This window comes from Juglans regia, chromosome 13 (genome assembly GCF_001411555.2).
Source record: "Juglans regia cultivar Chandler chromosome 13, Walnut 2.0, whole genome shotgun sequence".
Taxonomy (NCBI): Eukaryota; Viridiplantae; Streptophyta; class Magnoliopsida; order Fagales; family Juglandaceae; genus Juglans; species Juglans regia.
Window position 1 is genome coordinate 9,388,191 of NC_049913.1, and position 14,558 is coordinate 9,402,748.

At 39.3% G+C, this 14,558-nt stretch overlaps 2 protein-coding genes across 2 annotated transcripts; both read right to left on the reverse strand.

The window, feature by feature from the left end:
- Positions 1 to 3,830: 3,830 nt before the first annotated feature.
- LOC109003149 (receptor protein kinase-like protein ZAR1) lies at positions 3,831 to 8,044 on the reverse strand. The gene is made up of 2 exons (XM_018981165.2): positions 6,176 to 8,044; positions 3,831 to 4,820 (listed from the first exon to the last, which is right to left on the reverse strand). Exons 1-2 carry the CDS (start codon positions 7,710 to 7,712, stop codon positions 4,183 to 4,185), a joined length of 2,175 nt encoding a protein of 724 aa, XP_018836710.2. The 5' UTR covers positions 7,713 to 8,044; the 3' UTR covers positions 3,831 to 4,182.
- A 2,184-nt stretch (positions 8,045 to 10,228) lies between these two features.
- LOC109003152 (proteasome subunit beta type-5-like) lies at positions 10,229 to 14,227 on the reverse strand. Its single transcript, XM_018981168.2, has 8 exons — positions 14,089 to 14,227; positions 13,084 to 13,207; positions 12,845 to 12,974; positions 12,420 to 12,526; positions 11,959 to 12,093; positions 11,770 to 11,873; positions 10,761 to 10,861; positions 10,229 to 10,683 (listed from the first exon to the last, which is right to left on the reverse strand). The coding sequence occupies exons 2-8, from the start codon at positions 13,192 to 13,194 to the stop codon at positions 10,556 to 10,558; spliced, it is 816 nt and encodes a 271-aa protein (XP_018836713.1). The 5' UTR covers positions 13,195 to 13,207; positions 14,089 to 14,227; the 3' UTR covers positions 10,229 to 10,555.
- Between the last annotated feature and the right edge of the window lie 331 nt (positions 14,228 to 14,558).

Genomic DNA, 14,558 nt, shown 5'->3' on the forward strand with positions numbered 1-14,558 from the left:
TAAACTCCGGCGGCCAACCGAGTAGAAACAGAATGTGAATCTTCCCTTATTATTCTTGAAATCCTGAGTGTGCATACAGAAAAGATCACGCAGAAACCACTTTGTTTCCAAAATGGGTGCACCAGAAACAGAGATGTTGGTACCAACATCATAACAGAGGCCACAGTTTTACGCTCGTGGTAAAGTCGGAATGGAAGAAGAAACAAATAGTTGTGCCAAAGGTTTTAAGATGCAACATTTCATATAAAAACAAAGTGCTGAACAGAAACAAATAATCTTCATATAATCATGCACAAATTTCATTTTTTCATAACCCCTCTTTTTACACAACTGAGAATAGAATGTCAAAAATTGCTCATATCTACACCAATCATGACAAAAAATATTATTCTCTTCTTATACGAATATCATGAGTAATGCAGATAAAATAACCGAGGTTGTTTTCAGGTTTTTCATAACAAAAAAAATGCATGTTTTCATAAAATCAATCTTAATCCATTCTTTTGATGCAAAGTTTAACATAGGAGCGGTTTAACATCTCTGAATTTCCTCACACCAGTGCCAAGCGAAAACCAAACAGCCCTAACATAATTAATACAAACCTATGAATTAATAGAATTAAACTAGAGCCTCTAAAATAAGCTAAAACATACTAAACGACTAAAAAAAATAGCCCCATGGTTCCACTTCAATACCGTTCCAGTACCTTCACTTAACCCCGAAGGTGACACTAGTTCTCATACAAACCAAATTTGCCATAAAATCCCTCGACCCAATATCAACATCCCCAACTTCTAATTAAGCACTAACCTGATACATTCAAACATAAAAAATCCATTCAACCTCGTTGAAACATCACAACCACCCAAAGCCTAACAAAATCCGTTTTAGATCAACTCCACAATCACCAATCATAGACCCTTTACCATTCACATACTCCCACCATTCTAACACTCCATTGATTCGATCGGAACCAAAATATAACCACCACACCTAAACTTCCAGGTAATCCCGATCCAACCATTTTAATTTCCCAGCAATTATTCAAACCAATCATCAATTAAGTCCATCATAGAGTTTTGAAATTATCTATTGTCTGATGATGGCAGCTTCACACTAAACGGAGTAACGGTGTTAGACAAAAATAGTGGATGGCGAAATCGAAGTAAAACCCATTAGACAGAGAGAAATAAAGAGAGGCAGAGAATGAGACAGAGCAAGAGTAAGCTTAACAGCATGGCAGTTGTTCACGGCAAAGATGCAATGTGCAACATTAACTTTGTTGGCAGCAACTTTGGACAGGACTGTGCGTTGCAGCGGCCTACGACAGCCTGTTGTGTGTGTGTATGGCAGGGGTGAGCGTGGTGCAGTTGAGAGAAAACACAGATGCGAGAGAGTGACGGAGAAAGGGGAGGGAGAGAAACCGAGAGAGAGAGAATCGAAGAGATAGGGAGAGATTGCGACGGCGCTTAGTGGCTGAAGGCGGAGAAATTAACGGGAAAGAGGAAAAGGACAGATCGGGAGGGAGAAAAAAAACATACCGAGATGCTCGGTGGAATGGACGACGGTGGCTCGTGGTGGTCTGGTATTGGCGTGAAAGGGTGGAGTTCGATGATCCCTTGTGACCGGGGTTACTGTCGATCGATGGATAGGCTGAGGTGGAGTTTGGACGACAAGATTCACAGAGACTGAAATCCGAATTGGAGTGGGACGTGGGTGAGTGGGTAAAACGGGAAGAGAATAGGGAGAAGAAACTGGAAAGGAGGGAACCGTCGGGGGAAGAAACAGAAGGGAATTTGGGAGCACACATTCAAATTCTTAGCATACTAGCACATCAGGTTATATATACATGCAATCAATTCAAACTATTTTACGAACCACAAATGAGCATACTTTGAAGGAGTAAAATTTCATAACTCAATAATCTTTAGCACATAACATTCTAAATTTAAAGGTGATGAATCTGAATGTAGGAGTTAAAAGAGTTGGATTCACAAGGGATCAGAACCTAATTAATGGGACGCAAGTATTCAAGAAATTATGCATATTCGTGGCTAAACAAAGACAATGAAAAATTGTGAAGAAGAAACCGAGCTCATGAACCAGAAATACACACACATAAAAGAGGCAACAATAGGCGAGAGATTTACCAAGGGGGAGAGGGAGAGACAGAGATTTGAGAAGAGAAATCATCAATAGGCAAAGATTTGAGAGAGAGATGCACCTTTATTGGAGTTGACAGTAATCAATGCCCAAGTCGTGAGTGGCGGCAACTGGTGGCAGTGAGGTTGAACGGGGCGGCAACTGTCGGCAGTGAGTGGACGTCGAAGGTCGGCGACGCAAGGAAACCACCGTCGGCAGTGAGGTTGCAAGATGAAGGCAAAATCGCTAGTACTTGAGGGCTCGGCGATTATAAATTACCGTGGAATAAGCTCATCTTGGGGCACAAAATTAGTAATTCTCAAACCCTTTTAACACGAATGAAATCTCGTCGCCAAAGTCTTTTTTCTCCAAGGTTTTTCACTCGACACACGAAATCTCGTCATATATGACAAAACTTATTGCGACGGAAGCGTTTTGAGCCATAAGTCCACTATTTCCCTCTAGCGGCAGTCATGGAGGAAGAAATATTTCTTGTAGTGGGAAAAGGAAATTCCCTTCGACAAAACGGTGCGTCTAGAACCTTTTTTTTTTTTTTTTTTAATAAATGGCTGGCTTGGGTTTTTCTCTTGAGGGGCTAGTGCCTGGGCTCCTCAAGATGGGCTTGGGAAAAATCTGGGTTATGTTTATACAATGGGACGAGAAATTTTTTCTACGAAAAAACACCAATTAACTCGGAGCACAGCCAAGTCTCAGACAAAAATATTTGACATCCATACCAAGTCCGGCCCAGTCTTCACACAAAGCCTGAAGGGCAAGAAACCCACGTCATATTACTTTGGAGATTTGATAGCGCTACCAACTACCAAGCATTCCTTATCAAAAAATAAAATAAAAAATAATAATATATACACAATACATTATACAATATATTATACAACAATATTATAAAATAAGGGTATTTTTATAAAATTATGTTACTTTTATAAGATATTTTACAAAAATATCCCTAATTTAAAATATAGTTGGATAAAATATTATAAAAAATGGTGTGTATAAATCATTTTCCAAAAAGAAAACTGCCTAGCATTTCCTCCATTTTTAGGTGGCAGTTGGATAGTGAGATGTGATAAAATAATTTTAGATAAAAATTAAAAATTAAATAAAATATTATTTTTTAATATTATTATTATTTTGGTATTTGAAAAAATTGAATCGTTTATTATATTTTATGTGAAAATTTAGAAAAGAGAATTTGAAAAATTTGTAATGATAAAGATGAGATGAGATGAGATAATTTTTTTATCCAAACTTAGCTCGGATGGATGAACCGCATCACTTCTTGGAAATTTGGTTATCATTCTCTTGTGTTGTTCATCAAGCATCAATGAATCTAAAATTGTGGGTAGGAGATATAATCAAGTTTTTTAGTCCTAAAATGTGATTTTTCCTTCATCTATTGGAAAGAAATTTCTCTAAATATTTGAAATTTAAAGTAATGCTCCATGTAAATCGCGTGGAAGCCTCTGTAAGAAGATAGACCCATTCCATGAAAAGGTGTACACTTTTTTATAAGAATGTCTTCATGATACTTATATATTTAAATTTGTACAAATCATTACCCTGTGGATATTTTGAGCGCACATAATTATCTGGATAAATTGACGTAACGTGGAAATCAATTGAACGCAAACGAGTCTGAAAACACATTTTACAAGACGTATTTGCTCTGTGGGGGAAAAAAACTTAAATATAAAGGACATGAAAAACATTATTGTTACAATCACTTCCTAAAGAGACAAGGGTACAATTTCGAATTACAAAATATAGCTACTTCCTTACAATTGTCACAAAAAATGAAAAGAAGGGAAAGCAAATGTATAACCAGATCATCTCCAGAACTGTTGTTCCACTTGTCCGCAAAACGTTAGCCTTTTCAATATTATCTGGCGGCCCGAAGCAAAATTCTGAATCATACCACAACCTTTCAGCCAAAAACAACATGGGGACAGTGAAGTGCCTTGTGCACATGGGCAAAATCTCAGCACCAACACCATGCATAAGGGTAGGCCACCACTTTCTCTACGTTCCAATCCTTTCAAGATTCTCGGAAACATTTTTCATCCGAGGCCGAACCTCGGGGTCTGCCTCAGTGCACGCAAGGGCTACATGGAACACTGCCAGCACCTCTTTCTTGGCATGCACCTCTTGTAGCAACATTGGATCGACCATTTCCGAGAGAGGCTTTTCTTCCTCAAATCCCTTTCTCACCCATCTTACTAGGTCTGGGATTTCCACCGATGTAGAAGTGGTTGGAGAAAGCTCCGGGGACTTCCCGGTAAGCATTTCAAGCAGCACAACTCCAAAGGAATAGACATCCCATTTTTGGGCGGGTCTACTGCCCGGTGCACGAGCCTCAGGGGCCTTGTAGTTGTTGGTTCGCTCGGTTTGGACTGACTTCAGGTAAGGGAGAGCTCCACCCATGAAGCCGCCAGAGGAGGAGGGGTTGCTCCCCGTGATGCTAATCAATCGGTGGAGGCCAAAATCAGAGATGTACGATTGGAATTCATTGTCAACGAGGATGTTAGATGGTTTGATGTCACCGTGCACAAACTTTCTTGGACTGCATTCGTGGAGGTAGGCCAAGCCCCTTGCTGCTCCCTTTGCAATTTTCAGCCTGGTTGACCATGAGAGACTCGTGGACGGCTGACCACTTCTCCCTATAACAATAGAACCAATTATAGCATTAAATGTAGAACATTACGGTTGACATATTTTAAGTAACATAATAAATTTCAATGGTACAATCGATCGTCAGATCACGTGTGAAGAATATCAACAACAAATATGACATATAAATCTGTTAATACTTTTATAGACCGACGTATCATCAACCAATCGGTAAGTTTCAATGTGCAAAATGCAATTCCAGGTGAAAAAAAAATTCCAATCTATTTTTTTTTTTTTTTTTCAGAAAGTTAGTTGAGCTGTTGAGGTGTAGATCCGTCACGCGGGGGCAAAGAATAGAGAAGTAAAAAGAACAGAGCAACAAGAAGAGGACACTGTATGTGGGGACCCACGTAATGAAAGGAATGACTGAGCTTTGAATAAAGAAAGACGCACTCTTTTAATTTTAACTAAACAAACAAAGCCATGTTTTTCCGCTACAAAAGTGCCTCTCTTTCTTTCTGAACCTGCAGAAAAGGGCCACTTTAATCATCAACCTGTACCATAATAGAACACGATCATCGACAGACATTGTTGAACAGAGTCCAAGTTTCCATCACGGTTCAAGATCAGGAAATGTCGGATTATGGAAAAGCCGCCTGCCTTTTTTTTTTTACCGGAATCGAGCGTGGTTTAAAACTCGTTGGTTTTTATATTATTCTGACCAGCCAAACAATGCTTTACAAGAGCCCGTAAAATTCTCAAAGCCTACGTCACCGCCACTTCATTACCTTTACGAGCACTTCATCGACATGGTCCACAGCGTGCAATGCGGGACCAATCATAAACATAAGTTGCATCTCACATACGGCAACAAATCGTGCTCAGCAGCCAACCAAGTACAAAGTACTACTAATAATGGGCTATATTTGCATATAATTGCAGGCCTCAATTCTAACATTAATTCAACTTCAATACCACCGAATTCACGATAACGCATGCACCATGTGCAAAAACAAAAGAATATCACTACCTAGGTGGATGTTTTTGAAAAAGAAAACGTAGGGTGAAAGGTGAACTACTCATCATTTGGTGTCCAATATGATGAATGGTCAGCCAGCTCACGACGCGTGTCAGACATCATCAACGTTAAACAAAACCACGTGGACTTAATGGTGGCATGGATAATTAGGTAAGATCCAATTCTCACTAGTAAATTCGGAAAATAATTAAATGGTACTCTCATCCACGAATCCTAACATGGTAACCACAACCCAGTCCAAGGCACCGAAGCACCTTTTGACCGCATCCCAAATCCAGAAACTACAGGCAACCACGAGCAAACCAACAGACAAACAAACACAGGTCCAAAAAGGCGTAGGATTAAAGATTTCAAAAGTACGCTCACCTCGGAGAGCGGAAGCCAGGTTGCCATTGGAGATGAAATCGCTGATCAGAAGCTTCTCATCGGGAGCCCAATAGTAAGCTCTCAGCCTCACGACATTGGGGTGCTTGACCCTCCCAATGGCCTGCACCTCCGCAACGAATTCCTTGTACCTCTGCTGATCGCCTCCCTCTCCCAATCTCCGCACCGCCACCGGAATCCCGTTCCCCAGGACCACCTTGTACACTATCCCAAACCCACTCTTCCCCAGCACGTACGCCGATGCCCTCAGAAGTTCGTCCAGCTCGAACGTAAACCCTTTATCAATAGCCACTAGCTCTCCTCCTTCCCCTCCTTTCTCTGCCTCTGACTTCTCACGGTCCTCCAATTCAGAGTCCTCGTTTTTGAAGCCATTGGCGCACACGCAACAAGCACAGAGCTGCATTTTGTGGTTTCCTCTGAATTTGCTTTTCCCAGTGCAGCTACAGCCATTTGAATTGTCTTTCTTTTTCCAGTATACGTAAACTATTACAAGGCCGATGAATGCAACTCCAGCTGCGTCAGCTACTGAGATCAGTATGATCAAACCGGGGCTTAGACCTTTTCTTGTACCATTCTCAATGTTTGGAGCCGAATTTGGACTAAACGCCGATGCTTGGTCGGAATTGCGGCACGTTTTTTGCAGAGGAAAACCACAAAGCATAGGATTATTGAGGAACGCGGTGGGTCCCTGGTTCGCAAACGACCCCGTTTGAGGTATTTCGCCGCTCAGATTATTGTTTCGGAGATCGAAGCTCACTGTCACCTGTAAATTCCCCAGCGATTTCGGGAGTTTACCTGATAAATGATTGAACGAGAGATTCAGAGTGCCAGAGAGAGAGCTGAGCTCGCCAATATCTTCCGGAATCGATCCGTTGAGGTTATTCGCCGAGAGATCGAGTTGGACCAGGTTCTCCATGTCCGGCCAAAATCCCGTCGGAATACTGCCGGAGAACTGGTTTCTCGCGAGAATCAGCCGCTGCAACTGCTTGCAATTCTTTAGGGCTTTCGGAATTGGTCCGGAGAGAGAATTGTTTGAGAGATCGAGGTTTTGGAGCCTTGGGAGGTTGCAAATCGAAGGAGGAAGAGAACCGGAGAGATTATTACCGTAGAGGAAGAGGCTGTGCAGCGAGGTAGCGTTGAAGAGCTGGGAAGGTAATGAACCGTAGAAGTTGTTGCTGTGTATGTTGAGTCGCCGGAGAAAAAGCAGGGTCCCTAGCTCGGACGGAATATAACCCCGAAGATTCCTCGCGGGAAGGGCGATCCCGACGACACGGGGGTCGGGGAACCCCGTGATGTTCATGCAGGAAATGCCACTCCAACGGCAAGGCGTAGTGTCATTCTCGTTCCAGTCGGAGAAAGTCAAACCATCCGGTGGTTGATCCACGGCAGACTTAAGAGACAACAACGACAGGCCGTCTGGGGATAGAGAGAGAGCGAGTTTTACCAAGATTCCAAAATGAAGAACGAAGAAGTAGAAGGAGATTACGACAGAGAACGGCACACTCTTATTGTCTTTCATTGCGATCGACGTGAGAGGGTTGGACGATTGGGTTGACTGGCTTTGGTACGGTTAATAGGCTATTGCGGAGAGAAAAGGAGCGAGCAAGAAATTAGTACAGTGAGGGTTAAGGCGTGGAGGTTGAAGGAGGATGGGATGGTGTCGTGGGGATTGGGTATGGTAGGTGTAGTATTTATGAGAAAGAGATTGGCAGGAGGGGCCACCTCCCGCCAAAAGGAAAGAGAGAAGATGACCAGCTAACGGAAACGGGAAGAGGGGAAGTAGAAGAAAAGCAATTGCACAGTGTCTCGCGTGTACGTGCGTTTGGCCGTGTTATTGTCTTATTAACTTATGATGGCGATGTTAATGGATCATGCACGAGTTATTGTCGAAATTTTAGAGTCTCATAGTGAATGACATACGAAGTAGATTTTATCGTAATTATTATTCTCAATATAACCATTTTAGATAATATTAAATGAATAATAAATATTGTAAAATGCAATATTGAGAAGATTTTTTAAGCTCTAATTTGGATTGAGAGATGAGATGAAATAGTTTTAAATAAGTTGAATAAAATATTATTATTATTTTAGAATTTAAAGAAATTGAATTATTTATTATATTTTATATAAAAATTTAAAAAAATTATAATGATGAGATAAATTTAGAGTATTTTTCAGTTCAAACTAGACATAAGTGAAAATGTGTTGCAAAGAGGAGGTTGAACTTGAGACATCGTCAACTTTTTGTTACGTTGTTTTTGGGATTCTAGGAAATGCTTCAAGGCTTGTTTTTTTTTCTTTTTTGCACTTGTTGTGCTGATGACCAGTACCTAACAGTCTTTTTTTGTTCTTTAGGACCACTAATAAAATGGAAACAACATTATTGTATCTTGAATGGAAAGTACACTAAATACTATCTTCATAATGAGAAGGAAACAACCCCCCAAAAGAAAGTTTAATTCGTTATGTTAATAAGGGCTTGAAATTGCCTGTAAGAGCGATCCCATCCCTTTCACGCAACCAACACCACCTTCTGCGTCCGAATGAAGACCAATTTTTTTTTGGGCACTAGTATTAGTTTCCACGTTTTGAATGGATTCCTTTGGTGTCTCATTCATATTTTTCAATTCAAGGTTCGAGTTCTTTTTCGTTATCAATTATTTTTGTTTTACTACGTACAACTGATGTAAACTAAAGTAATAAATATTTAATTGTTGAGTGGAACTCTGGTTGATGATTATATCTTATTCTTAATCATGAAAACATACTTAGAAGCTAACACAAGCACGTAGAGAAGAGAGTGACGTAAAGCTTGTCCTTTCAGTTTCCACCTTGTACTAGCGTTTGGTTATCCTTTTATGTCTTGTTTCTAAGCAGTGAGTATGTTTTGGAATCCATTTATCCTTCTTTTGTTTTGAGGTTTCCTATTAGATGGGGAAGAGTAGGATGATCCAGTACGTATTTATAAAAAAAGGAATTCTATATATTAATTTTTACATCTCACATTTATAATTATTTTTTTTTTCATAAGGTATATGAGTGTTTTTCATAGGGTGTATGAATGTTTTTTATAAGATGTGGAGAATGAAATAGTGAATAGTGACTGATAAAAATAATTTTTCTTCAAAAAAAAAACAGTTCAAACTTCATATGATTTTTAAATTATGGTAATATCAAAACCAAGCCCCCGACTAGTTCTCCAATTTTTAAGTTCCAAGTACCAAAAAAAATGATCACTTTAAGTTTCCTAAAAAGTCATGAAAAGAAAAAAAAAATATATATATATATATATATATTCCTTTGGCGGAAGCAGAAGCAGAGTATTCACGGACAAAAGGATTGAAAAAGAGTAGGAAGGAGAAAATAACCCTTTGCTTTCTACTTAAGGGATCTAAATGGTGTACATGGTTTGAATTCTAACCCAAAATCAGCCTCTGGTGGTTCAGTTTAATCATGAACCCGTCCGTGGGTCCCTTGCAGCTCAAATAGGTTCTCACTGATCTCACACTACTAAGCCAGCCATATGATTGGTTGCTCTCACTAATTAGCAGACTATCTACACTCTTAAAAACACCTCCCAGAGTCGGAACCCTTCTCTCTGCCACTTTTCCTTCTATATATATCTATCCCTCGGTGAGTCCGTGTCTAATTTCAGCGGCCCCTTGGTCTGGTCTTTGTCTTTTAATAGAGCTGTAGATATGTCCACTGTGCCTGCGCAGCAGAGGTCATTATGATATCTGAGTTCCTCACTTATGACATCTCTGTCTCTATCATATAAATGTTAGGGCATTCTTTTTTGTGATGTTCACATCTTGATGCCCTTTTTACTCCGGCGTTTTTTTCAGATCTATCGAGCTTACGAAAAAAATTAAAACCAGCCAACCTGAGGAATCCTGACGCTCGCACTTGCTTGGGCATCACTTTCAACCAATTTCGTCATCCAACTCTTGTCTTTAGTTTTTAGTTACCCCTCTCAATTGGATTTTCCCGGAAACTGTCTCGCGTCACCAAAGCAGTAAATCAATCCCACCATTGCAAACATAAAGCCTAAAGCCTAGGTTTAATTTAAATCAAGTATGATCGTTCAGAGAGAGGAAAATCTACCATACCCAAAATAGGGTTTGGTTAACACTTAAGAACATCAGCAACAACAAACTGCTAGATAACAATAAACGGCCATGAATGCTTGGGTTCTCGTGACATTGGCTTGAAGATTAGTCTGTCTATGAACTTATGAAGTGTTTCAAAGATCAAACGCAAATACAGGTGCACTTGAATGATTTTCTGCCTTTAAGCATGCTTGGAATTCATCTCTCAAGGGGAGAACATCTCGAGCATGGTGTAAGTGCAATATGAACCTTATGCCGCAGCTACTTCAACCATTTCCTGTTCCACTGTATTCGGCAAAACTGGATAGTATTCGTAATGTAGTTCCCCAACATCATCACCTGATAGCTTCTTCCACCCATTGGGTCCCACATAATAAACTGATAAAAAGCAGAAGGTCAAATTATTTTTAAATCATTAACATTACCGGGGAGAGAGGGAGAGAGAGAGAGAGTACCGCTAGCAACTCCACCGCTGGCTGCATCACGGAATGTTGCATGATAAATAGCCCTTCTAGCCAACTCTGCAGCTTCTTCAATTGACATATCATACCGGTAACTGGTGCAAGTACCACATAAACAGTGGAAATTTTACATATAAGAATACATTTTAACTCCGGGAAAAATCAGGCACAAAAGAAAAGATGGTCAAAACAAAAAAAGAAAAACAATCAATCATATTGCCAAAGAAAATATGAAAGAAAAGAAAAGAAAAGCAGGGCTCCCTTCAACTCAAGGGGCGATGGAATCAGAAAAAAGTGTAAGGCAGCATCCTCCAATGGAAGTCATACAAGTTTTACATATTGAAAAACAAAAACTCTATATACAGTCACTGTTGCGCACTCCATTAATGTGATTGGCTGCGATATTTTTTTTTAATATAAAATAACTGTTTTGACCAATCACATTAGTGGAGTGTGCAAAGAGTATACAAAAGTGATTGTATGTAGCAGAAATCATTGAAAATTTGCACAAAAAATATGGATAAGGCTGCCATGTTCAGCCAAGTTCCTCTAAAGTTGCATTCCCTATATACCACACAACATTCTCAGGAATCCTGTGCATTCCTATGAAGTCCGTTTAAGATTGATCAACTGTGGAATTATTAAAAACAAAGTTCCATCATCTATCTGCTGCAATTGCAACCCTTCAATAAAAAAGGCCCACAATCCAGTCTCCCATACTTCACACAGCTTTTTCATGCATCCGGTTCTTTAACACTATCCACCTACTTCTTGATCCTTTTTTTTTTTTTTTTTGTTCATTCTCTTTTCTTATATATTTTAGCTTATCGTTCTCGCGTTTCAAAAAATAAAACTACCTACTTATTATCATTTTCACAGTAATGCCACATATTGTTTCCTTCAACAAATTCAAGTGGATACTTGGACATTCATTTTCGATAAACAAGGGCTCAGTCATCAATAGGACACAAGAAAATGCAAAAATTATTGAAAGGTCACGCACCCATTATCCAGCACACCATAAGCATAGGGTGAACCAGATCCAACTGAAAATCTTGTTCCTTTGAGCCTTCCTCCTTCACTGTCCACATAATATAGCCCAGGACCCTACAGCCCATGAAAAAAATACGTTAAAAAAGTCTCATTAAAAGAAAATGTAAATAAATGACGTGTGAGATTCATATGTTGATACCGTTTCATCCCATCCAGCAATCATGGTCCCAACGGACAAACCCATTCCACGGTAAGAGAACAGAATGTTTGCCAGCAACTTTGATGCCCCTGTAACTGAAATTCTGCGCTTGTTTGCTAATTCATGCAGTCGGCACTAAATAAGACAAAACTATCCATCAAATGATGTAAGAAGGTAACCCAGTACATAAAAAGCACCACCACTAGACCGCATTCTAGTTGAATAACCCACCACTCACATGCATTATGGTATAATGCCTCGCATTAAAATCTCACTTACGAAAACTTTAGTTTAAGACATTGAAGCTTAATGACAACATCTGCACCACAAACTTCACAGTACAGAGCAAACAGCACTAACCTATCATACCAGCTATAAAACCATCCACTCAAGATTAATTGCATCTAACATTCCTGAAAACGAGTATTAAAAACATGAGAAAAGTAACATAAATACATTACCTTAATGCCAAGATTTCTGTGCCAAAATTGACAGTCAGCAGCTCCTCCAGCCATAGTGCCAAGCATGTAAGGATTAATTTCAATAATTTTCTTCACAGACTGAGATGCTGATAAGATCAAGCCAGAGAGAATAAATCCAAAATCTTTTTCATTCCAAAGGCAACACAAACAAATACCATCACTAATGTTACTTCCAACATGAAAATGGTCAACTATTCGTGGAAGAAACAATTATAAGCTCTGCCACATAAACTAACAAAAGAGAATGTTTAAGGCCGGGACAAGGGTGAGCATGTTTGTGCATGTGACCATGAATACATAAGCATTTCATCAACAAGTCAATTTTATCAAGCGAAACTGGAAAATCAGTATCCAAAAACCTAAAATTACTGGCAAAGTATAAAAAAGGAACAGAGTCAACATACAGATATAGCCTCCCATGCTAGCTCGAGAATCAGCAGCAACCATGACACCCTCCTTGAATATGAAAGCAAGCGTGGTGGTTCCCTTTGCTGGCTTCACCATCTGTACAGCCTCTTTCTGAAAGCCATCAAACTGAAACAGAAGCAGAAAGAAAATGCTTCAAATAAGCAGGATACAACTCCTGACGTCTCTAATATGATTTGGAAATGATATAATAGAAGAAGCACCGATTAGAACTCACATCAATCGTATCAGGAATCTCAAAGGATGGGGCAGCTGAAAACCCATCATTAAGTTCATTGCTTGACCCAAAGGGTGCAGTTGGTTCAAGACCACTAGTATCGAGCTTCATTCTTTTTTATAAACTGTGACAAGGAATTGAGTTTGACCTGAACAATGAGTCCTTGCAAAACTAATATGAAATTTGAATTGCACAACTAACAATGGCGACCAAAATAAATATAGCATCGCTGGATCCATTGAACGGTATATAAATAAAGAAATAAATCATAATGCACATAAAGTCAGAGCTTGAGCTCGTTCCACAGCATTCTGGATCCATTTGAAATATAAATACATACAGAATTGAACGGTATATAAATAAATAAATCACAATGCACATAAAATCAGAGCTTGAGCTCGTTCCACAGCATTCTGGATCCATTTGAAATATAAATACATAAAGAAAAATCACAATGCGCATAAAATCAGAGCCAGAGCTAGTTCCACCGCATTCTGGATCCGTTTGGACTATCAACACATAAGGGCAAGACACAATATGCATAAACTCAGAACTTGAGCTAGTTCCACAGCGTTGGGAGAAAAAACCTACAGCTTAACTTTCTAGCAAGATATCCGATCAAATTTCGACCTAATTCAATTATCAAAAGACAAAAGTCGCCCCAAATTAGAAAAAAGCAATTGTTTGTTGTGTTTTTTCTTTACCAGAATATAGTGTAAAATATCAGATTAGGTACACCTTAAGGACGTAATAGACTCGGTCCAATAACTATTTTAATTTTCGCAGACCCAGAAAAAAAACTAATGTTCAATGCCTGATTTCTTTCTTACATTTTCTGGACAGACATATAGAAAACCTAATTACACAATCGTAAGACTAAAGAAAAGGAAGGGGGAGGGGCAATTCGTAAGCCCTGGAAGTAAAACCCGATCCAAATCGCCTCTATATTTACAAAGTAACTGAGAAACCGAAATTCAATGGGATGTAAGATAATTTTCAAATTACCTTTGTGGTAGACAAGGCAACGAAACGGAAACGAAGAGTCGAAGACGAATAACAGGCTGAGAGATCGAATGCGAGACTGCAGAAGATGACGTGGGTTTCTTGCCCTTCAGGTTAAGTGTGATGACTAGGTTTTGTCCGTAAAGTATATTTCCAGGCCAGGAATATATTGCACTGAGAAATGGGTTCGAAATTGGGCTCATCGACTTTTTTTTTAACAAGTACACGTTCATGCAAAAAATATTTTAATGGGCTTTGGGCAGCATCAAGCAGCCCAATTTGTTTGGATGTCACTTGTCAGATATTTTTGCCTGAAACTTGGCTGTGCTCTGAATTTTCTGAGTTAGTTGTGTTCTTTCGTTAAAAAATATTTTACACGTTACACTCTCGTCTTATTTTATAAAATTAAGGAATAAATTAAAAATAATAAAAGTGTCGCATTTTACATAACGAGCTAAAAGTAAAATAAAAAT